This window comes from Lactuca serriola, chromosome 2 (genome assembly GCF_051521515.1).
Source record: "Lactuca serriola cultivar US96UC23 chromosome 2, Lser_US96UC23_V15, whole genome shotgun sequence".
Taxonomy (NCBI): domain Eukaryota; kingdom Viridiplantae; phylum Streptophyta; class Magnoliopsida; order Asterales; family Asteraceae; genus Lactuca; species Lactuca serriola.
The window spans coordinates 219,606,486-219,631,779 of NC_136409.1; the positions used below are offsets into that span (position 1 = coordinate 219,606,486).

The window sequence follows — 25,294 nt, forward strand, 5'->3', positions numbered from 1 at the left end:
TAAGATTTTTTTTTTCAATATCCGACACCAAATAGGCACAATTTACGATTAAGAATGATCGATGTGTCGATTGTGTGCTTTGAAACATGATATTATATTATACCTTCAAAAAAATTGGGCTATTAAAATATAGAATAGGGGCCTTAAAATATGATATATATTCTTTCTTTTTAGCAAAACAATTAGGGTAGTTTACTTAAAATGATTAAGATAGGTCACAAGATTTTAATTATATATAACCTATTATAATAAAAAAAAAATAAGGTAGGTCAAATAACCTACCTTATTAATATGTAGCATCGCCACTGTGCGGGGTCCTAGGGGAAGCGCCCTTAGCATGGTAATTGGAAGAATCTGAATTCTATATAAATCCCTAGTTCGTGATTTTTAATGAATACTTTGATAAAAAACTGTTTATTGAAGGATTATCCTCATAACTTGGATTTCGTAATACCCATACATAGGATCGAAATATAATTTCGAAAGTGACCATAATCTAGATTTCTCAATTTCAAAAATGACTATGTACTTCCCAAACCCTAACATTGAATTTCCTTTTTAAGTCGTTACATGTGAATCAAGTAAAGATAAATATATAAATAAATAAATGAATGAATAAAAATAATTTAGTGTCTCTTAGTAGAAAAAGAATCGAATTGGAATCAAAGGCGGGCCTGAATTGAAACATTAACAATAAATATATAAATATATAAGGAAAATTTCATATATGCCCCTCTTAAACTTCAAAATATCATATTTGCTCCGTTTAATTTCTCAATATCATATTTACTCTTCATAAACCTTCAAAATATCATATTTTGCCAAAATCTTTTTTTTATAATGTGTTTAATATTTTATAATCATTTTTATCAATTATAATAATTATTTAACCATATTATATTTAAGTCTATGATAATGGGATGTGAACTTCTAAATTGTTTAAATGTCGGCCTCTTGAGAGACAAAAAGATTCATCTTCAACCATTTTTATGGAATGTATATTTTGATTGTTTAGTTTTTGTTATTGTTGATTGTTATCATGTTGTAGATGGAAGATATTTTAGATATTATCATTGATATTTTGATGTTTAAAAAATACATTTACGATATTTTGATATTTAAAAAAGGCATATATGATATTTTAATGTTTAAAAAGGACATATAATATTTTGAAATTTTATGAAGGATAAATATGATATTTAGAAATTAAGTTCGATAAATATTATATTTTGATGTTTCAGAAAGACATATATAAAATTCTCCCAATATATAAAAGCATAAGGATATTTAGTATACGGCCAACAAAATGATGAAGCACACTTCTTTAGAAGATCGAAAGGGCAATGCAAGACAAAGATAGGAAACGAAGCGTTAATTATTAGTACACCGATTTAATGTATATGCGTATAAAAAGAATCAAACTGAAACAGAAAGGTGGACCATGGTGTCATATTCAATTTATAACATTTCTATAAATGTATGAAACATGAGGTATTTAGTGTAGCGACACCTAAATGACGAAATCCACTTCTTTGGAAAGTTTAAAAGAACATTGTGAGACAAAGATTGGACTTTAAAGTTGTATGTAAATTGTAAGTGGGTATGAAAAATCAAGCAATTGAGCCCATGAGCAATTATTTGAGGGAAATTAGTGAAAGGCAAAAGGAAAAAAAAGAAAAGGAGTCAAGTGGAAAGAGGAGGAACTACTACTACAACTAGTACCAAAGGTGCATTTACACTTCTTTTGGTCATCATTAATTTCCTTCATACTACTTCAAAAAGGGTTGGTGACAAATCAGTACATAAATCATCAAAAATACGTATGATTCATACGTCATTTATTCCCACTATCACCAACGTCTGGGCAGGCTCCAAGGAGAATTTATTAAAGATGTGGGAAAACGATTTATTAGGTGAATCACAGATATATATATTGTAAGGAAATGATACTCGATAAAAATTTATTTACATTATAATATGATTCTATGGTGAGAATTGATTAGAAGTATTAATTGTATTCTTATAAATTATTGTAGAGTAACTAAACATGAAGCGCCTGTAGCTCAGTGGATAGAGCGTCTGTTTCCTAAGCAGAAAGTCGTAGGTTCGACCCCTACCTGGCGCGATTTATTTTTTCCAAATTTATTCCCAACTGTTTTTCCATTTGACTCATTAATAGTTTTAACAATATTTAGCTTTAGATAAATTATTTTACACACTGTTATGTCGTGAGTAAATCATAACTAATAAGCTCAAAATTTGAAAATGTTCTCTGAATATAGTTTTTGACATTTGAATATAAATTTATATATGATTGGAAAAATTCATTGGTAGATCTTAACAATAATACATGTTTACAAAACAAAGATGGAGTTTTAAGCTGAAGCTCCGACAGGCACACCCGACTTGAGCCTAGATGACCCGTATAGTGTCTCTTCAAACCTTATGATCTCATTTAGCGACCCGTAAGCTACTTGAGTCCGATCATCAAGATTCACAATCACCTTATCTAACACAGACTGTGTCCCATCACTGCTATAACCTCCTGCATTCTCGATCAATAGTCCCAAAGGAGCCACCTCAAAGAGAAGCCTTAGCTTCGCTTTTGTTGTTGGTGATATCACATTCGTAAATACACCCTTTTCTTTCACAATTATCTGCAAACAAATCAACATTAGAATGAGTGTCACAAAAAGTAAATGCACCCTCTTTATCGTTTATCCTTATCATCAAGAAATGAAGAAATATATCTACCCACCTGGTTAACATCGGGCACCATTCCACCGGTGTATCTTAAAGTGTACTTCTCTTTTACGTAGTAGTTGATCAGCTGCATTCAATGATCGAATCTTTTGAGAAAAAAATGCTAAAAATTGATAATTTCATGATATTTTGATCGAATCTTTGAAGGTTTAATTAATAGACCTTGTCGTAATCGGGATTGTCAAAAGTGGCTCTCAGATTTCCAGGGGAAAACATCTTCCCTTCTGAAATTTCTGTGGTTTCTTTCACATGCTGCCATTTACCTGAGCATCCAAATTGGTTATTTTAAAATTTAAATGATTGATTATACAGTAGTAGAATTATCATTTTTTCTTACCTTCGTCAAGAAGAAGAAACTCATGGGTTCCAGGGAAACCCTTGATGGCAATAACATAAGTGGTTCGAGGTCCATAAATCCCCATGGCTGCAGCCACTTGGTCTCCTCCGGTGACCCCGGTTAGTTTATCTCCCGGCCACACGCCAAAAATGGTGCCGACGGTGAAGTTGGTGTCCACAATGCTGGACCCGTCAAGGGGATCAAACGCGACACTGAACCCGCCTGTTTTTCATTTCATATTTGTTTCAATTGTGATCAAAATACAAATTAAATTTAGCATCGTTTGTGATATTTGATTAAAAATGACGAATGAATATCTGCAAGATTTTGACCTTCGACTGGACCACCCATGTCTTGAAGCTCAGGAACTTCTTCGGAGCAAGCATATTTGCAGAAATGCGAGTGAGTCAATGCCTACAACCCAAATTCAAAACGTTTAAAATTTCTCAGTAAATTGAATAAATTTTTGCCCCTGAAGTTATAATCAATTATATGAAAATATACATCAAACAAGAGCTTGTCGGCAAGCATATCGACGGCAAGCTGTTCATCACCAAAGGAGTTAACACAGGCTGTGCCACCACAAGAAGCGGTCCGGACTTTAAACGCAATGGTCCTAATAGCTTCGCCCATACACGTCAGCAATCTGATCAAACCCTTGTCTGGTGTTGCTTTTGATAGGAAATCTTCCTACAAAAAGTTTACAATTCCAATATCAGATTGACCTCACACAAGAATTCCCATTACAGGCTTTTTAGTATGAACGATAGATAAACTCACCAGACTTTCACCGATTTCACATTTGGTTACGACTGATGAATTTTGTGACTTTGAAACCTTGAGTGACGATCTTGGCATCACCCGCAAAGCCTCTCCGAATAACGAGCTTGATTTTAAACTCTGCAAAAAGGGATAACTGTAATTATATCTGTGTAAAAGACCTTATCTGTGAAGCATTTTACATACGAAGCGAAACTACTAAACTCATAATTTGGAGGCAATTCAAACTTCAAAGTAAAAGAAACAGAAAAAAGAATGGAATTGAAGCGTACTCTGGTGGTGAAAGAGGGGGAAATAGTGCGTGGAGAAGCAAATGAGCTGGTTGTATGTTGAGAAGCAACACTTGGCAAGATTGTCGCACGTGCAAAGCATGCTACCCCAGTCTCCATTTTTTTATCTGTTTTTCTAAGCTTCGAAGCTGAAGCAGAAGGAGAAGGAGAGTGTTATTGAGTTTGGTTGTGTTTTTTTGAAGAAAGAGTTCTTTCAGCAGATAAGCAGGCAACGATGGAGATGACACGTGGCAATGATTGAATAGATAGATATGGGGTTGATTGAAGAGTATGGGGGTGAGGTTTATCACCCATTGTCTAAAGATTTATGTGGCTCTCGGGATTCAATGCTCATGAGAGGAGACCCTGCAATGAATTTTCATCGACAGTTGTTTTCGTAATATAAACTGGGCTGATTTTTTTTTTTTTTTAAAGTGAGGTCCAGTTGGCCCAAATAGACAAATATTCCACCAAGAATCTAAAAATTGGGCTTTTTGGTCTTCGCAGTTCGCACACAGCAACTATCTACAGTCGACCATCGTCTTCCTCAAGAACACAAGCAGTCAAGCGACACAAAAACGCCTCCTCAACATACGCCATCATCAGCTGCCATCGTCAAGTGTACTTTCATACTGCTGATTGCTCTCTCGCCACCTTTAAGCCGCCGGACCTGATCGTGATTGTTCTTCCTTGGTCTTCTCCTCCGCTTCCCCCTTCCTTTAACTCCATCGTGAGTGTTCTTTCTTGCTCTCTATTAAACTCTTCGTTCATACACTCGTTCAAGTTTTGATTAAGTTTGGGACAAATTGAAGTATTCTTTAGGGTTTATGGTAAATTTTAAGAGGTTTTAGTTGTTTTTCTTACTTATTATCTGTAGCCTGGTATTACGTTTCTGTTTCACAATCTGTTGCTCTGTTCAAAATTGCCAATTTTTATGTCAATGGTATTCTCTCAATTCAAATACAATGAATTACACTTTGAATTTGCATGCAAGTCTGAATTTTTGAAGAACTCATAGATTCGTTTAATGATATATAAATAGAAGCTTTGTGAATTGTTTTGTGGGTTATGGCTCGGTTAATGTATGCATTTTACACAGGAAAAAGTTAAGGATTTCTGTTGTGTTAGACATCGTTCTGATTAGACATCATTTCTCTTGAAGCTCTTTTACGTATTCATGGAAATCGGATCTTGTATTAGAGTTCAAAATGGCAGCTGTCCAGCATCATTCTTAACTCGTGCAAGTTACCTCCATGAACAATCTATTCCAACCCAAAACCCTACTTCAAGTGCTTCATCATTTGTGACACTTCCTCGCAAAAAATCCACTTGCAAAGCAACTTTGAAGGAAGCCAATAACAATATTGAAGCTGTAGAAAAGGTAAGGCCTTTTCCTATTACTTTATTTATTATCATATTTATGTTGACCGAATTATTAGTTTGTATTTGCTTTTGCTGAATCTTTTCTTGTTCTCTTTCCATGTAAGACTATGTTGCCTGAAAGATTACATATGATTTTCAGGTAAAAGTGAAGCCTTCTGAGATGGAGCTCTCAAATTTAACTGCCATAAGTCCTTTGGATGGGCGTTATCGGAATTTTGTGAAGGACTTAGCCCCTTATTTGAGTGAATATGGCCTTATCTACTATCGCACCCTGGTTGAGGTACAATGCTTATTTCATCATCCATTTGTCTTTCTTCTCTATGTTGTGTTTATTATTTTTGTACCTTGAAACCCTCAGGTGAAGTGGCTGCTAAAGCTCTCACAGATTCCTCAAGTATCTGAGGTTCCAAGCTTTAGCAATGAAGCTCAAACAAAACTGCAAGGACTGATTGATGGATTCAGTGATGCTGATGCAATGCAAGTCAAGAATATTGAGAAAATAACTAATCATGATGTGAAAGCAGTCGAGTATTTTCTGAAAACAAAGTGTGAAGAAGATCCAGAGATTGCTAAGGTGCTTGAGTTTTTTCATTTTGGGTGTACATCCGAAGACATAAACAACCTTGCTCATGGACTGATGCTAAAAGAATCAGTTAACACAGTCATTCTTCCTATCATGGATGACTTAATCAATGCAATATACACCATGGCAAAAACCTATGCTTACATTCCAATGCTTTCCCGGACTCATGGACAGGTTTGTAAAAATCTCTTTTTTTTTTAACTGTGGAATCTCGAATCTTATAGAACTTTTATATTTTGTAATACTGTAGCCAGCTTCGCCTACTACATTGGGAAAGGAAATGGTGATATTTGGTGAAAGATTAAGGAGAGAAAGAGAAGATATTTCTAGAGTAGAAATATTGGGAAAGTTTGCAGGTGCAGTTGGGAACTACAATGCACATGTTGTAGCATATCCTGATGTAAATTGGCCACGAATAGCTGAACAATTTGTAAACTCTCTTGGATTAAGCTTTAATCCACATGTAACACAGGTATGCATGCTTTATTCCTTCCTTATTAGTCTTTTAGTTATAAAAAAGAAGAGAACAAGTATTAATATATATATATCTGGAACAATGCAGATTGAATCTCATGACTACATGGCGAAATTATTCCAGTCGTTTATTCGGTTTAATAACATCTTGCTTGATTTTGATAAAGACATGTGGGGGTATATCTCTGTGGGCTACTTCAAGCAGTTGACTAAGGCTGGTGAAATAGGGTCATCCACTATGCCTCACAAAGTGAACCCGATATACTTTGAAAACAGTGAGGGCAATCTTGGAATAGGAAATGCAATTTTAGACCATTTAAGCATGAAGCTGCCTGTTTCCCGTTGGCAGCGTGACCTTACTGATTCTACTGTTCTGAGAAACATTGGTGTGGGGTTGGGTTATTCACTTCTTGCTTACAAAAGTGCAATAGTGGGAATTGGAAAGCTTCAGGTAAATAAAAAGTTTTATGGAATTTGTGAAAAAAAAAAAAAATAGGTTGTTTAATGGTTGTATCATGTTTGTGATAGGTGAATGAAGCAGCCTTAAACAAGGACCTGGACAACTCATGGGAGGTGCTTGCTGAACCAATACAGACAGTATGTATCTTATCTATCTGTCTATCTGGCTTAATTCAAATGGGGTTTTTGTTACTTTTTTTAATGATTTTGTGTGTGTGTGTGTGTGTAGGTGATGAGAAGATATGGTGTTGAGGAGCCATATGAGAAACTGAAGGAACTTACAAGAGGAAGAGCGGTTGATAAAGAGAGGATTACTGAGTTTATAAATGGGTTAGAAATACCGGTTGAAGCAAAAACAGAGCTTTTAAAGTTAACCCCTCACAACTATGTTGGAGTTGCAGCTCAGTTGGTGGAGGAAGCATGTTTAAGGGCTAATAAATAACGGACATGGTGTTGAATAGATTCATTTGATTCGGTTTGGTTTGTGGTCGATATAATGATCCATTCTCACCAGAGGTGTATTTTTAGAGATGTTTTGCTTGCTGCAAATGATTTTTGACTTATGAATAATTGTTGATGCTTAGGTGTTTTTTGTGATGTTGAATGCGATCAGAAAGAATATGATAATTAGCTGTAAAACAGGTTGTAGGAGGCACTTTTGGATGAGATTATGATGATCGTTTGACAAATTTTGATTTTTCAGAAAAAAATAATAGATAGAGTAGAACTGAGGATGTTATATATTTATGTGATTGGAAGTGACAAATTGAGAAAAGAGAGTACAAATTTGTGAAAATGAAGGGTAAATAAATAGGTACTTTTAATTTTTAGAGTCTTGATAGATGATTTATTCTTGGAAGAAGTGAATTTCGAAGTATAAAACGAATCATTGTTCAACAATCTTGATGGCGAGGTCAGGTACCTGTTTTGGGGGCATATTACTAGTATGTACCATATATTATAAAATAAGTGTCCTTTTACACTTACCAAATCATAATAGTAAACTGTTGTTGACAAAGGAATCTACGGGAAACCCGTTACCGTTTTTGCAGTGGAAACTAAAAAATTCTTTATTATGTACTTGATTCGAGTTTTACTATGTTCTGTTTTTTATTTTGATGTACATGACTACTTTTCCAGAATGTCAAAGATCTTGCAGCCAATTTTGACACATCGGGGTGGTGGCGCAGTTGGCTAGCGCGTAGGTCTCATAGCTATATCTGAGTTATCCTGAGGTCGAGAGTTCGAGCCTCTCTCACCCCATTCTTTTTTTTTCTACAGCTTTTCTATTTTTTTGTACCGAGATTCATCTAGTAGGCTAGTACGGAAATAATCAATAATCGTTTTCTTTCACATTGTTGAAGATGCATCCTGTTTGAAAGTTGCACGTTGACTTTTGAAATGCTTTATGATTAACTCATCTTTAAAATATGACATGCTTTTTTTTCTACTTTTTTGCACTGATATTTCCGTAGTGCTGAAATAATCAATAAGTGTTTTCTTTCACATTGTTGAAGGTGGATTGGTTTGAAAGTTGCAGGTTGAGTTTTTGAAATGCTTTATGACTAACTCCTCTTAAAAATATGACATGGTTGAGTACCGTCAACATGACATGTTGTACCAGCATCGGTGTATGTAAGGCCGTTCCAAACATATTTTGGGCTTAAGTCCAGAGAAAAAAAATGGACCCTTAGAAACCACAAATGTCATCAAGTTTTTTATAATAAATCAATAATTAAAAGAAAATTATTTGTAATATCTTCTAAATATAACAATCTCCATAAAAAATTTGGGCCGCTTTAAAAGATGGATTCTGGACGGTCGCCCCTATCGCCCACCCTCTGGGACGGGCCTAGGTGTATGCTTACCGAGGCACATACGATCATATTGAATGACAAATTACAAACAACATGCATTACTTACCAATATGGTTTTCTGTCTACCTGTTTCCACTAAATCAGTTTTGGTTCCAAAGCAATCAATTTGATTTGGATGCTCAATATTTTATTGATACATATGCTAATCCATAAGTTTCTACATAAATGGTCCCTGTCGTTTTTTTAAATATCAAGCTTAATTCATAATTTTTTTTTTCGGTTTTATGGAAGGTCCTCGTGGTTTCAATTTCTGTTGTGGTTAATCTCCCATCCACATAAAAAGACTTATTTACCTTTTTTAATGTCTTTTATCTTTTCTTTTTGGTTAATTAGAATTCATATTAATTATTATATAATTATTTAAATAGAAAAATGCCTATCACTATTACAACCACAGTAAACCACCATTACCACCATTCTTCACCGCCACTATTCAACAGTAGCACCACCCATCCCTCCCTACTGTTTTTCCTTTCTCTTTTTTCACCACTACCGTCCAACACTAATAAACTCTATAACAATAAAAGAACTTGAAATTTTAACAAAAACAAACTCTACATTCAATTTCCACCGCCAACTTCCACCACCTCTCCATGTCGGTCACCATCCTCACCTAACAGAGATGAAACCCTTTGTAAATGTCTAAATCCACAAAATCAATAAAAACATTAAACCATTCAACAAAACATCACCAATTGTAGCACAATCAAACCGTTCAACTCATGAATCATATTTGGAAAAATAAAATCCAAAGCCTCCAAAAATCTAACTACAATCAAACATTTATAAGAACTTGATGATATTCCACAACTTTCAGCAAAGACTCTCCATACAGATACATATGTATAGTTTTTGTGTTTGCAAGAACCTTCTCATGTGTTGATTTTGCCATGGATCTTTCTTATTCTTCCTCTTCCTCTTCTTCTTCCTCTTCCTCTTCCTCTTCATCAACATTATAACATCCCAAAAAACCATAGTAATTATTTTTTGTTTTTTAAAGGACATTTTCATATATCCCATAAAGTAAATAACCATTTTTTCAAACAAAGCCATAAAAATCAAAGTATCAATATCATCTCTTAAACATAAATTAGTATGAGGATGTGTACGATCACGTCTTCGCCTTATCCTGATCATCTGAAGTACCTAAAAAATTTAAATCCACAATTGTAAGTCAAAGCTTAGTGAGTTCTCCCAAAATAACCCACACAACAATACACATAAAATGCATGCACACATGAGCCTTCAGTTTGCCTGGACCGCCTCGCGAGGCCTACAGGATACTTGGACCGCTCTACTGAGTCTACAATCTACTGGACCGCCTCGTAAGGCCTATAGTACTTGGACCACTCCTTTGGGCATATAGTCTAACTGGATCGCCTCGCAAGGCCTACATTACATTGGACCGCCCGGGTATCTTAGCCTACAGCACAAAGCAGGACCGCCTCAACCCTACCACAATATGTCGACATATGCAAACAAACAAACAATAGCCAACAATACAGTTAATCATAATAGATCTACCAATCCAACATATCACTACAGCATACCAACATCCTATACACAAGGATATATATTGTAGTACAAAGTATAGTAAGAAAACTCACCTCGCTGTCTAGCAAATAACAACACATCTCTCATAATCCATGAACTGATAATACAGGTCACCTATACAACAATCAGGGACTAATTCCTAAACTACTGCCCAAAACCCTCAAAATGAACTAAAGTCCATCAGTTTGTCACCACGTCGTGGGTAAGTATTTTCCACGCCGTGGTGACGTCACGACAAAACAGTCGCAAGGACCACCTAACGCCACGTCGTGAAGGCTAAATCTCCACATTGTGGGAACTTTCTTGACCAACTTAATGTATTAAGCTCTTAATCCTTTAAGCAGCTCACTCATACTCTCCAGGAGGCCTTAATACACTCCAAACATCATAAAGATCGTTTCTTTTTAGGAATTCATGTCCATGCATGTCTTGAGCCTAAGCTAGGTCAAAATGGAGGAAACAAGACCCAAAACTTCATGCATAACATCAAGACTCTATTAAACTTCAGCTATGGAACATATGTCCACAAGGGGACCCCAAGGATCCATAAAGTTTCCAACTTTATGGAGTCTAACCACTCAAACTATACTAATCTTGAAGATCAATGCAAAGAAACCTAGATCGATAAGCCTGAAACATAAATGTTGGAACTAAAAGACTCACAATTGTCCAAAAGATGAGCTAGAAAGTAGAGGAAGGGATTTTTTGTTGGATCTTCACACAATGGGTGCCTTTTTCTTCATCTTCTTACCAAAAATCACCACAAAACTTCAAAAACTCAACAATGGTGGTTATGGGTGCTTCTAGGTCGAAAGGGAGATGATGGGGGCTGAGGGTGTGTAAACCTTAGCCATCACATCCCTTAAATAAGGCTTAAAGCCCAAAAATTAGGGTTTTACAGCCTAGCCTTCGCCACGTCGTGGTTAACATCCTTCCACGTCGTGGGGACCCAAATGAATGCGTGTTTCATCTGGCCTTGACCACGTTGTGGTGCATCCTTTGCCACGTCGTGGTCACCGTAAAATTCATTATTTAAAACTTGAATTACCTAAACTCAAAGGTGTTATTTACATAGATCTGATGGGATTTATAGGTTACAAAAATCATATTTTTGTGGAAAAACTTAAACCCTAAGTTTGCATGCAACCTAAAGGATCTATGTTTTCACTATTGAGTACAATAACCAATTGAATATCAAGAACCCTATAAGAACCCTAGGTATTTCGAAAATATCAAAAGAGTTTAGAATTACATACCTCTTGATTATACTAGTAGATAATCAATCACAATCTTACTTGAAGTTACTTGGAAGCTAGCATCGGAAACCGTGTGCCTCTGATGGTTCACACCCAACCCTAGCAACAAGGAGGCTTAAAGAGAGAGGAGAGGGGATGGAGAAATTATGGCTATCCTTAGGAATAAAGAGATGACCAAAAATCATAGGTTGAGGGGTCTTTATATAGTGGACTTAGGAAGCCTTAGATAACCCTAATTTGAATAAAATAATATTAATTCAAGTTGGTAATTATCCAGCTTCCTATTTATCTGTAGGTAATATCCCAAAAACCCTGGAATATCCCTAATATCGTCCACCCTTCCAAGGAAAGTTTTGGAACCCTAATTTGCTTAACTATTGAACAATTACACTTCGGCCCTTGCACTTTTAATTAATCCCAAACTTAATTCCAAATAATTTCTCATGAATTATTAATTAAATAATACTATTTCTAATTAATATATTATTTCCATAACATATTAATAAAGTCATCTATTGCTATTTATTAATCATATAATAAAAAAATAATTAGTCTCTCTAAAAGTCATCATATTCAACTACTAGGTTTGAGGGCAACCCAAAAGGACTTTGCTAATAATTCAAGTATATATTAATTTAGTTATTGGCTTAGACACCTTATCCAACAGGAACTTGGTGTTACAACCATGTACACCACCCATGAATTGTCCCCATATGAAATCAATCTGGTCCTTAAACACAAACTTATAATCATCATATTGCTTTTTGTTCTTTGATCCAGATTTTAGTGTTGCTTTCCATTCTAATGATCCTCCCATGCTTATTGCTTGGCAAATGGATTTATCGTACCTCCCTCTTTTGAATCTTTGTTTCTCAGGTCTAGTTGTTTAGTTAACTTGTCATCCTCAAATAAATATCGTTCATTTTTATATCATCTTTGATTTCTTTCAATTTATAAGGCATTGGCTCTCCTAATTGCATATTCTTCCTCCATCTTAGACAACTTATGTTGACCCTTCTTTCTTGTTTCAATCTTCCAACTCCCTCATCATCACTTTCATGGTTTTCTCTTCTTTTCATAAAACCTTTCACATCTTGATCGACAACAGATATAGATCTACCATCCAGAAACTAGTGCTCGGAAAAATTAATGCAGAGAAAAATCATCATCGTCGGTGGTGAGAAGGGTGGGGAAGAAGACATGATGTGGAAGAAGACGATGGTGGGCGTTGTTCTTCAATGGAAAATTAGATAGACACATAGGTGGTGTTTATTTTTTGTCTATAAATTTTCTTGGCCTCTTTTGTCTGTGCCACGCAGACCATACCCAGACATTATCCTTCACAATCTGGTTATTTTTTAGAAGATCGCAGACCTGAAAAAGTGTGATGTTCCAAAATTATAAGGTAAAATTTTCATTTTTAATTCAACAAAACATTAATTATCTTTAAGTCAACATTCAATACTCTTTTTCTAATATTCAAATGTACTTTATAAGAAGACAATTATCAAAATACAATCCCAAAATCATCATAATGCGGAAACATGGGTGGATGCATTGCGATCAAGCCGGACCCTTCCCTTTCGAACCGGAAGTACCTGAAACCATAACCATAAAAATCGTAAGCACAAAGCTTAGTGAGTTACCCAAAATACCACATACCATACATACCATTAGGTCTATCCCTCACATTGGGCCCAGGCCGCATATTAGGCCCAACCCACCATAATGAGCTTAGCCCTACCAATCTAATGGGCCTAGCCCAATCACAAAGACAATTAGCACCTACATAACATACAATGGGCCTAGCCCCTCGAGTAAGGAACAAACAGGTAGGACATATCGTAGGTAGGGTTCATTTGGTATACGAAGTATACTATTTGGAAATCTCACTTTAAACACCTCACTAAATCATTGCCTAGACATCATCCCCATAAGTAGATCAATCAATATAACGAATTGGAATCACTGATAAATCTTGTTTATAGGTTCATAATAACGATAATGAAGTTAAACATAAGTTATACTTAAAAGTATGTGTAACATCCATAAAATTCAAGCCAATTTAAAACTTTTCAACCATTCAAAAATCATTAATTTTACAAAGTGTTTTCGAAATAGTTTTATGTTAGAGTATCCTAGAAATCAAAATCATAAAATATGAGGAGGTGCACGATCACACCTTCGCCTTCGCCTTCCCGCGATCATCTGAAGTGCCTGAAACAAAATACAAAACAATAAGCCCGAAGCTTAGTGAGTTCCCCAAAAATACCAACGTCATGCAAACCATAATCATATCATAACTCACAACATGCATATAGAGTCTATAGTATGACTGGACCGCCCTCACCGGGCCTTCCGTCTGTCTGGCCCACTCTCAGAACCTTCAGTAAGTTTGGTCCGTCCTCCCGGACCTTCAACCTATCTAGGCCGTTCTCCGGGCCTTCGGCCTGACTAATATGCCCAATTAGGCTTGCAGTCTATCCAGGACGCCCTGGGTATGTTGGCCTACAGCGCAAAGCAGGTCCGCCTCAACCCACCCCCAGCACACAAATTACACGGGTGGTTGACTCAGTACGTTGGGCATCCAGAAATTACGCGGGGCGTACGCAAGTTTTACCAAAACTCTAATAAGTGCTTAATGGCTTAATCACTTAAGCCCAAACTCTAGATCCATCGACCAAATGTGCCTTACAACCATAAATTCTTGAACTTTAAGCCTTTGGACGTCTAGAAAGTTCTTAATACATGGTCTTAACCCATTAAGACCTTTCTACTACATGCATGGGACACTTTTAGCCATTGGGGCATCATTTTTATCACTTAGGACCATTTCTAGGGTCTAAAAGGACAGCTTATTTTGGTCAAAACATAACATGCACCAACTTAGGACTTTTGGGACAAGAAATGGTTTTCATAAAGCTAATATGGCAAGATCTACATCATACAAGCATAAAGGTTGGAGCTTTTTTTACCTCCTGGAGCTTCTAGAGCACAAAGAAACCTTAGATCTACAAGGTTATCTTCCTTTTCCAACTTCTTGATGCAACACCTTCTTCTCCAACTACTCAAGACACACACTTTTAGCTCACCCACTCAAGAAAGGGGGTTATGGCTTGGGGAAAACATCTCAAAACTATGGAGGCTGAGACGATGGAGGGTTTTGAGCTCATAAGGACGTTTATATAGCACCCAAACCCTAAATATTAAGGTTTCCATCTGTGGTGAGTACGCTTAGCGTACTAGGGCGCACCTAGTACGCTCAGCGTTCCTTATGTATGCTTAGCGTACTCGTCTTGTTCTCAAAGATGCAACTTTAGCCCTTAGGCTTCTCATGGATCGACTCTTCTAACCCCAGGGACTACAAATGACAAAATAATAATAAAAGAAAGGATTCGGAAATATCTGAAAATCTCAGGATGTTACAACTCTCCCCCACTTGACCTAGACTTCATCCTCGAAGTCTGCTATAGTAAATAGATCCGGATAATGCTCCTGCATCTCGGACTCTGGCTCCTAAGTACACTTGGATCCTTTCTAATGCCGCCATTGTACCTTTACCAGAGGTATCTCCTTGTTGCGCATAACCTTTATCTTCCTCTCCAATACAGCCACCGACTGCTCCACGTAATTTAGGCGCTCGTCAACCTAAATGTATTCTAATGATACTACCGCATCCTCATCTAATATGCACTTCCGTAACTAAGAAACGTGGAAAGTGCTATGAATCTAACAGAACTCCTCTGAAAGATTCAGTCTATATGTCACCTTGCCAACCCTGGAAATAACCCGAAATGGTCTAATGTATCAGGGACCCAACTTCCCTCTCTTTCTGAAGCGAATCACACCCTTTCAGAGTGAGACCTTCAGTAATACCATGTCGCCAACCTGAAACTCCAACTCAGATTGGTGCCGGTCGGCGTAACTCTTCTGCCAACTTTGAGTAGTCTGTAGTCGTTGTTTGATCTGGTGGATCCTTTAGGTAGTCTGCAGAACTACCTTTGTTCGACTCATCACCCTGTAGCCTACCTCACCCCAACAGACTGGGGTGAGACATCTCCGTCCATACAACAGCTCGAATGGTGGAGCACCAATACTGGAATGAAAGTTGTTGTTGTAGGGAAACTCTGCAAGTGGTAGGTAGGAGTCCCATCTCCCACCGAAGTCGATAACACATGCTCTCAACATATCCTCGAGAGTCTGTATTGTTCGCTCACTCTGTTCATCTGTCTGCAGATGATAAGTTGTACTGAAATGCAGCCGTGTGCCCAGTTCCTCGTGGAACTTCTACCAGAAACAGGAGGTGGACCTAACATCACGGTCTGAGACAATAGAGACTGGTATCCCGTGGCGAGCAACGACCTCACGGATATATATATGTCTGCCAACTTCTTGGCCGACGAACTCTCCTGTATCGCTAGAAAGTGGGTGCTCTTAGTCAATAGATCCACAATGACCCAAATAGCGTTGAAGCCCCTAGCTGTTCTCGGTAGCTTGGTGATGAAATCCATTGTGATTTGTTCCCATTTCCACATGGGAATCTCCACAGGCTGCAACTGGCCATGCGGCCTCTGATGCTCGGCCTTGACCATCTGGCAGGTCAAGCACCTCTCAACATACCATGCAATCTCCCTCTTCATGCGTGGCCACCACTAACTCAATCGCAAATCCCGGTACATCTTGGTGGGCCTGGGGTGAATAGAGAACCAAGACTTATGAGCCTCCTTCAGAACAATCTGTCTGACCCTACCAGACATCAGAACCCAGACCCGACCGCAGCGGGACAATAATCCTCGGCTATCCTGCACAAATCGGGTGTTCTCTTCCCTGACCCTCTCAAGCTTCCAGTTCCCCAGTCGCATACCCTCTGCCTGAGTTTCTCTAATCAAGCTCATGAGTGGAGAATCTACAGATATCCTCATACATGCATCTAGAGTAGAAGATCCATCTGACTTGCAGCTCAGGGCATCCGCAACCACATTCGCTTTACCAGGACGGTAAAGGATATCGCAGTCAAAATCCTTGACTACGTCAAGCCACCTGCGTTATCTCATGTTCAGGTTTGGTTGATCCATGATGTACCTCAAACTCTTGTGCTCCGTGTATATGGTACACCGGACCCCGTAGAGATAATGTCTCCAAATCTTGAGAGCGAATACTACCGCTTCCAACTCCAAATCGTGCGTGGGAAATTTCATCTCATGCGGCTTCAACTGTCGCAACGCATAGGCTATCACTCGTCCTCTCTGCATGAGGATCGCTCCTAATCCCGTGATGGATGCATCACAGAACACTACAAAATGCTCATCTCCCACCGGGAGGGTCAAGACTGGGGCCTCGCAAAGTCGCTGTCTGAGGGTCTCAAATGCCCTCTGCTACTCAGGGCCCCACTGGAAATCCACCCCATTCCTCTTCAGACGAGTGAGGGGTACCGCAACCTTGGAGAAATCCTGTATGAATCCCCGGTAGTACCCTACCAATCCCAAGAAGCTCCTAATATCTGAGGGAGATTTCGGAACCTCCCACTACATAAAGGCCTCAATCTTGGCCGAGTCGACCAAAATCCCCTCCTGGTTAACGAGATGTCCAACAAACTGAACCTCATGTAACCAAAACTCGCACTTCGAGAACTTAGCATAAAGTCGTTCTCGCCTCAAGACTCCCAGTAGCTCCCTAAGATGCTCCCCGTGCTGCTCTCTGGTCTTGGAATACACCAAGATCTCATCTATAAACACAATGACTAAACGATCAAGCATCGGTCTGCATACCCGATTCATCAAGTCCATAAATATATCCGGTGCGTTGGTGAGCCCAAACGGCATCACCAATGTCCATAACAAGAGCGGAACACGGTCTTCTCTACGTCCTCCTCCCGTACCCTGACCTGATGGTACCCGGACCTCAAATCTATCTTGGAGAACCCAAGATGCTCTATGTAGTTAATCGAAGAGATCGTCGATCCGTGGTAGTAGATAACGATTCTTCACCGTCAACTTTTTCAACTCCCAGTAGTCAATGCACATCCGGTGTGAACCATCCTTCTTCTTCATGAAGAGAATCGACGCTCCCCATGGAGAATTGCTCAGACGGATGAACTGTTTGCCCAGCAGTTCCTGCAGATGTGATGACAGCTCTTGCATCTCTGGTAGTGCCAATCGGTATGGCTCCTTGGCGATAGGGGATGCACCTGGCACTAGGTTGATCCTAAAAGTGACCTGCCTCTTCGAAGGTACTCCGGGTAACTCCTCCGGAAACACATCAGCAAACTCTCGGACAACCGGAACATCTGAAACCGAAACCTGATCCCTAACCTGTGTATCCACCATATACGCTAAATAACCCGCACACCCGTGCTGAATGTACTGACGAGCCTTGACAGTTGAGCAAAAGCCTGATCCCAACCTAGTGCCCTCGCCGTAGATAATCAGTTCTCCCCCACTTAGGGTTCAAACTACCACCTGTTGACCCTCGCAGTCGATCATGACACTGAAGCGACTAAGCCAGTCCATACCAACAATCTCACATACATCCCCCATGGGAATCAGAATCAAGTCTATCGGGAAAGATACCCCAAAGATCTCCAACACGAAGCCTCGATAGACTGAAGAAGCGGAAATCCTGTGTTCGTTGGCGATAGAGAGTCGCGACGGATACTCTAGCTCTCCTACTGGCAAACAAAACTCCCTACTGAATGACTAAGAGACAAAAGACCGACTCGCCCCGGAGTCAAATAATACCAATACATGTAAGGAGTTCACTAAGAACGCACCTAATCATAGGGACAAACGTATAAGCATAGAACAGATATAATCAATAAGATAAAGGATAGAAACATACCAGCAACCACATCTGGTGCTATCCTGGCCTCCTCGGTTGTAAGCTGGAAGGCAGTTACTCGAGCCTTCGGAGGCTCTGCTCTACCCTGACCCCCGTCAGTAATCCTCAGTGTAGTCAGCATTGGAGCCTGCGCCGGCCTGGCAGCGAGCAATGGACAGTTGGTCTTCACGTGACCAACCTGATCGCAGTGATAGCAGATCCTTATATCATGAACCGGGGCTGGCTGGCGGCAATCCCTCGCAAAGCGCCCCTCCTTGCCGCATTTACAACAAGCAGTACTATATCTGCAAACTCACTAATGGCCCTTCCCACACTTACCACAAGTGCGGCCATGCTGGCCCCCAGACCTAAAATCAGCGGTCTTAGGCCGTTTCAGCACAGGCTGTGATTGCGCCGAGGCCTGCCTCTGCTCCCGCAACTCTAACTCGATCTCAAGCTCATGCCACCTAACGGCCTCCTATAACTCCAGCAGTGTATCACAACGTTGGGTAGCAACAAACTGACGGATGTCAATCTTGAGCATGCTTAGATAACATGTCATCTGAGCCTTCTCAGAAGCAAACTCCAGGCAAAACATTGCCGTCACCGACTCCGTAAGCTGCCTAAAATACAAGAACTCATGTGCCAGACACTCGCGCTCAACCCGTGGAATGTAGCGAGTGCGGAACATATCCCCGAATTGATCCCAAGTAACCGTAGCTCTCTAATCATCAGTATACGATCATGTCATCATCCTACACTAATCCTTGGCTCCGAACCTCAGCAGGTTTAGATCACACCTGACCTTCTGGTCAACATGACATGAGCATTTGAAAAAGCATCCATCTATGTCATACGGCCACCTCATGGCTACAATCGGGTCCTGGATCCCATCAAAATTTGGGGGCTTCGTGTTATTGAAGTCTCGATACTGAAAAGCCAGGCTGGTCCCACCACCAGCGGCTACTACGGCTACGGAGGCTGCAACGGCAGCCGTCTCAGCAATAGCTGCATAGCGCTTATCAAAGTACTCCACCATAGCGGTCTTGATTGACCCAAACATATCTAGCAACTCCGCCCGGAACAGAGTAGCAACCTCATTGTGCAGGATCTCTCGAATCCTGGCGTCCAAGTCATCCGACGTCATCCGAAAAACGACTGTGGGCATTGCTAGTCCATCCTGACCGCCATCTCCTGATCCTGACCTGGATCCAGTCACAAATTGCCTCGTAATTACCATACTGAAAATATACCAGGAAGATATCAGACATTCCATATAATAACGGGGAACCAACTCCCAATAAAACCCTAGGGCTTGTGACTTCCTTGCTACCTATATGGGTCCTATGCTTTTAGTAGTACGAGTCATACTACCTTCCACACCTACCCATATTTGTCTCAAGTATCATCAAAACGCCCGAACAATATACATAAACATGGAAAACGCTCAATCTCACTCCTAGAGGAAGGCTAAATATCTCATAACCGGCCGACTGACCCCGCACAACTCACCCATGAAACTTCCACCAACCCTGAAGCACTCGTGTATGCTAGTCATACATAACGCTGGACCCTATAAAAGTCCGAATATCTGATCCATGAATGCGGCAGGTGTATTTGTTAGACCGAAGGGCATTACGACGAATTCATAATGTCTGTAGCGGGTTCGGAAAGCGGTTTTAGGAATATCCTCTTCTCGGACTTTGAGTTGGTGGTATCCGGACCGTAAATCTATTTTAGAAAAATAACTAGCTCCTTGGAGCTGGTCGAATAGATCATCGATTCGTGGGAGTGGGTAGCGGTTTTTAACAGTGAGCTTATTTAACTCTCTGTGATCGATGCACATTATGAAAGATCCGTCCTTCTTTTTGACAAAGAGCACCGGAGCTCCCCATGGCGAGTAGCTAGGTCGGATAAACCCCTTGTCCAGAAGCTCACTGAGTTGGCTGGACAATTCCTGCATTTCAGCAGGAGCCAACCGATATGGTGATTTAGCGAGAGGAGTTGCTCCTGGAACGAGGTCGATTCGGAACTCAACCTGTCTCTCTGGGGGTACTCCTGGAAGATCTTCAGGAAACACGTCCGGAAATTCACACGCTACCGGAATATCTTGGATGTTAGTTTCTCCTTTGGTCTTGTCCACTATGTGAGCCAAGAACGCCAAATTGTTCTTTCGCAGATGTTTTTGTGCTTTGATGCACGAGATAAGACGAAGATTCGTGCTAGGTTTGTCTCCGTAAATTACTAGGGTTTCGTGATTCGGGAGACGAAGGCGAACGGCCTTCTCGTGGCACATAATCTCAGCATGGTGGGGGCTTAACCAATCCATGTCGATAATCACATCGAAACTCCTAATTGATACTGGCATTAGGTCTATTCGAAAAACGCGTTGGTTGAGGGTTAGGGTACATCCGATGTAGATTTCCCTAGTGGATTCGGTTTTCCCATTGGCCATTTCCACCGTATAGGTTTCATTTAGCTGCTGGGGTTGTTGTTTTAATAAATGTTTAAACTTCTCGCTTACGAAACTTCGCTCCGCTCCGGTATCAAATAAGATGCATGCATAAGTGTGGTTTAGGGGAAACGTACCGGTCACAACTGCGGGGTCCTGAACTGCATCACTCTGACCCATAGTCAGCATTCTTCCTGCTCCCCTGTTTCCTGAGTTGTTGTTAGGGCAATCCCGGCGGAAATGCCCCGTCCTTCCGCACCCGAAACAGGTGTGGCTAGGCCCTGCATTGTTGCCGCCGGCATTGGTGTTGTTGTTATTGCGGTGGTTGTTGTTGTTGTTGTTCTGATTGTTTCCCTGACTCTGATTTTGGGAAGGATAAGTCCTGCAGAACCTTGCAGTGTGTCCCCTTCGGTTGCAACTGGTGCAATGGAACTCCCTACATTCTCCATGGTGATGGAAACCGCACTTGTTGCACTTGGGAAAATTACCGGAATAAGGTCTTGAAGCATTTGAAGCAGCTGAGGCTGGAGCATGTGGTGTGGCTGGAACCGGTGCGGTGACAGCGTTAACTGCCACTGTCTGCTGCTTTTTAGAGGCCTCAAGGCCCTGACGCCCCTTTCTCTTGTTGTTCCATCCTTTCTTACCATCACCCTCCTTCTTCTTCTCAGTCTCCACTGGTTTCTCGCCCTTCTTGTTGTTATGATCATATAGCCTCTTTGCCAATCTCTTCGCACTATCAAACGTTTCAGGGTTTGCAGCTATCACATTCCCCTGAATGGGAGGTGTCAGTCCCCAGATGAATCGTTCGATCTTCTTTCCTTCTGATGTAATCATACCCGGGCACAACAGAGATAGTTCGCTAAATCTCGATATGTAGGCATCGATGTTCGCATTCTGCACAGTGAGGTTCCATAGTTCCTGCTCCATCTTTTGTATTTCGCCTCGAGGGCAGTACTCAGCCATTAACATTTCTTTCATTTCTGCCTAGGGGATAGAGTTGGCGACAGGGAGCGTCATAGCTTCCACGTGTCCGTTCCACCAAGTGAGTGCTTGGTCCACGAAAGTGCAGGCCGCGAACTTCACTTTCATCTGCTCGGGGCAATCACATATCTCGAATACCGACTCTACCTTCTCGATCCATCGCTTCAGAGTGATCACTCCTCCAGTGCCGTTGAAAGTTCGTGGTTTGGCGTTTGTGAAGTCCTTGTAGGTACATGTTTTGGTAGGTCCTTGATTCATCCCGTTGTTCGAACTTCCTGCCCCTTGCCCGTTGCCTCCTCCATTATTCCCCTGATGGAGTTGTGCCATAGCTGCGGTGACCGCAGCAGACACGGCTGCCTGGAATGCTGTGGAGTCAACTTCGGGTGGAGTTGGTCCTGGGTTTCCGCGAGTAGGTCGGAGAGGCATCTTTCTGTCACGGAACGGAAAGATGTTGAGTGTACGTGGTTTTTATGAGGTTGTGATCCTACTAACTAGGTGTATGGTACGAACCTAAACATTACTACCATCGGGCATACAATCATAACGTCTCAACACATAACAACTGGTAGTATCATAGCAAGACACACAAAAGTTCATTAATATTATTCACATTTAATACAAGAAAATTTGCTCGTAAGAGCATACATAAGTGACACTAATCCGACAGCATAACGGCTCCATGAGTAGTGTAGTCACTTAAACATAGAGCCGGAGTACATAATATAGTTCCTAATGTCCTACCATGATAAGTCCATCCCTAATCGCGATGTGCTGCGTCTGGAGGTGGTGCCGAAGATGTGGATGCTCCCTGAAGACGAGCCACTAGGCGTTCTGCGTCCTGAAGTCGAGACTCCCACCTTACCTGCCTCATGTGAAACTCCCGGAGGACATCACGCGTCTCCTGCTCCGCCCGCTCGACCCTAGTCCACAACTGGCGCACTTGATCAGCAGTGCCCTGAGCAAGGTCGTCGGTGTCCCGTAATCGTCTCACCATGACCGGTAGGGCTCGGTCGGCCGGTCCTCCATCCCTCAGATCAAAGAACTCCTGTGACATGCCAAACGGGGGTCACTGTCCCTGATGTCTGCTCCATCTCCAAAGATCGATGCCCCAAGGAGGGGTAGGTCCAGTGGGACCCACACGATAAGCAGGCACCCTGATCGGGTAAGGGGGGTCGATGACCTCGGACTCTGCGTCCGAATCACCCCCTTCGCTATCATCGAGCTCCTCTTCGAAATGCTCTTCGTCTTCTTCGGGTTCGGCAGGCTCGCCCTCGACTTCTGCCTCCGGTTCCCCGTCAGATTCTTCGTCGGGGTCTTCCTCAGGTTCCTCTTCAGGCTCTTCCTCAGGCTCCTCCTCCTCCTCTAACCACCCGTTGTTTCCCTGATTAGGGAAATAGGGGTCTCCAGGGTGATGAAAACCAGCCATGCTGTCTGCGCGAGTACGTAAATATGCTAACATTATTCCTAGGATGCTATGACTATTGTACAGACCAAGCAAACGTTCTCTTTTTGGTGATAAAGGGTATAGTTTTAGGTTCCCTAGCTATCCCGATCTCATCAAGACGTGTGTTAGTTTTACTTTGGAGAGAATGTAGTTGATCAGGCTACATTCACTCCTTGGTATCACTAAGAACAGTCCCGAATTAACCGAGATACCAGCATTATTGTGTTTGATTCGGCGTTAGGTTCTTATCCCTAATGCAAGCAAGCGTGTTTTATTTACTTGTTTTGTTCAGAGTTCTGTTAGTCCCTCTTTTTGGTTTATAGTTGCATATCAATGTGTGGCTCGACATGCTAGTTCACTATAAACAAAGCTCTGATACCAACCTGTCACACCCCCGAACCAGGCGGCGGAAACGTCTGGGGGCTGTCGTGACTCAATTGAATACCATAACATTGAATATATGAAACATAACAACATTCGTCACCATGCATTAATATAGTACAACCAGTAGAATTTACATGAAGTATATTGTTTAAACATTACATTCCCAAAAATAAATTGTTCGATTCGTACATCAATACACTGCAAGCCATCACTGAATATGAATTCCTTTGGTTCACTGGTTCCCTGAGAATACAAGTATTTTGAAAAACGTCAACATATGAAATGTTGGTGAGTTCATAAGTAGTGTTTGAAATCCAATGTTTGTATTGTTTGAAAACCACCAGAAAATCCGATATTTTCTGAAAAGAAAAAGCTTTTGAAAACGTTTGTGAAGATCCATAGGTATGCTTGTTTGTTTCTGTACTTGTAAAAAAATTGTTCATTGAAGTTGTATGCATTTCAAATCTGTATGTATTGAAAACCCTAGGAAAACCCGATGTTTTCCTAATTCCTTGAATTACATGACGTTACATTGAAACCACTGCATAGCGTATAGTGTCAGTCCCAGGCGACGTTGGATTATTTTGAGCATGATTAGTTGCTACAAACACGCATTACACAAACGACCAGTTTATAGCTATACTAACGATCCCGTAGGCGTCGTCCGTACTAATCACGTTATCCAACCGCCCTGACTATGTGTAGTCCCACATCCGAAGAGAAAGAGGACACGAAGACCTCTATGACTCTATTAACCGGTTGGGGATAAAATGTGTACGAGGGGTCCCCGACCCGCCTCGCAAAAAATGTAGACTTTACTAGCAATACCAAAGGACCCTTGGGGACCAGTAGTATACAAGCCATTGAAAGTCCCTCTACGTTGTGCCAAGTCGGTGAAACCCAACACTTCGTAGAAAAAAAATGTCTTCGGGCCTTAAGATCAGGTCGTTGGGCTAGCTAGGCCCAACAAACAAGATTTTACACTTTTGGGGCCCAAAGATGGTGCGTAGACGTCTGTGCACACTCGCATGTAAATTGAGTTCCCAAACGTTATTTGTATGTATCGTAGTGTCGTCATGTTAGTAGTTTCGGATTTTCATTGGTTCGAGACCGAACCAATTCGTTTTACAACGATTTTGGTATTGTAGTGTATTGTATTTCGTCGATAGTCGCGGTACCATTGTTTGATCAAATTGCATGTATTGAATTAGCCTTGAAAGTTTTCTGTTTCAGCCCCTCATTGTTTGTAAAATTTACTTTTTCACCCTTTTAATTGAATACTTTCCGGTTTGGTCCTTAAATCAATTTTCTTGACATTTTAACACCAAAAATTATTGAAATTAATATTTTTCAGCATATTTTTCATAGAAAACAGTTTAAGTCCCTGAAAATGCAATTTTCTCGGTTATAACCCTTCTTTTTCGCAACTTTGACAATTTTGGCCCAAATTGTAAGATTTTTGCAATTTTGGTCCTTTTTAAA

At 40.5% G+C, this 25,294-nt stretch overlaps 2 protein-coding genes and 2 non-coding genes across 5 annotated transcripts; 3 read left to right on the forward strand and 1 right to left on the reverse strand.

The window, feature by feature from the left end:
- Positions 1 to 2,052: 2,052 nt before the first annotated feature.
- On the forward strand, positions 2,053 to 2,125 carry TRNAR-CCU (transfer RNA arginine (anticodon CCU)). The gene has a single exon. It is a non-coding gene; the product is annotated as a tRNA-Arg (tRNA).
- A 157-nt stretch (positions 2,126 to 2,282) lies between these two features.
- Positions 2,283 to 4,449, reverse strand: SBPASE (sedoheptulose-bisphosphatase). The gene is made up of 8 exons (XM_079026959.1): positions 4,153 to 4,449; positions 3,881 to 4,000; positions 3,605 to 3,790; positions 3,433 to 3,514; positions 3,101 to 3,322; positions 2,926 to 3,026; positions 2,759 to 2,830; positions 2,283 to 2,657 (listed from the first exon to the last, which is right to left on the reverse strand). The coding sequence occupies exons 1-8, from the start codon at positions 4,267 to 4,269 to the stop codon at positions 2,376 to 2,378; spliced, it is 1,182 nt and encodes a 393-aa protein (XP_078883085.1). The 5' UTR covers positions 4,270 to 4,449; the 3' UTR covers positions 2,283 to 2,375.
- LOC145088587 (uncharacterized) lies at positions 4,422 to 7,737 on the forward strand. Of its 2 annotated transcripts, XM_079026957.1 has the most exons (9): positions 4,422 to 4,546; positions 4,657 to 4,879; positions 5,312 to 5,530; positions 5,672 to 5,812; positions 5,891 to 6,289; positions 6,366 to 6,587; positions 6,678 to 7,040; positions 7,118 to 7,186; positions 7,278 to 7,737. In XM_079026957.1, exons 1-9 carry the CDS (start codon positions 4,422 to 4,424, stop codon positions 7,488 to 7,490), a joined length of 1,974 nt encoding a protein of 657 aa, XP_078883083.1. In that variant the 3' UTR covers positions 7,491 to 7,737. The 2 variants fall into 2 exon arrangements, with proteins under 2 accessions (XP_078883083.1, XP_078883084.1); XM_079026958.1 differs by lacking the exon at positions 4,422 to 4,546 and having other exon boundaries at positions 4,584 to 4,879; positions 5,249 to 5,530.
- A 486-nt stretch (positions 7,738 to 8,223) lies between these two features.
- Positions 8,224 to 8,311, forward strand: TRNAM-CAU (transfer RNA methionine (anticodon CAU)). Its single transcript is given in 2 exon segments — positions 8,224 to 8,261; positions 8,276 to 8,311. It is a non-coding gene; the product is annotated as a tRNA-Met (tRNA).
- Positions 8,312 to 25,294: the final 16,983 nt, after the last annotated feature.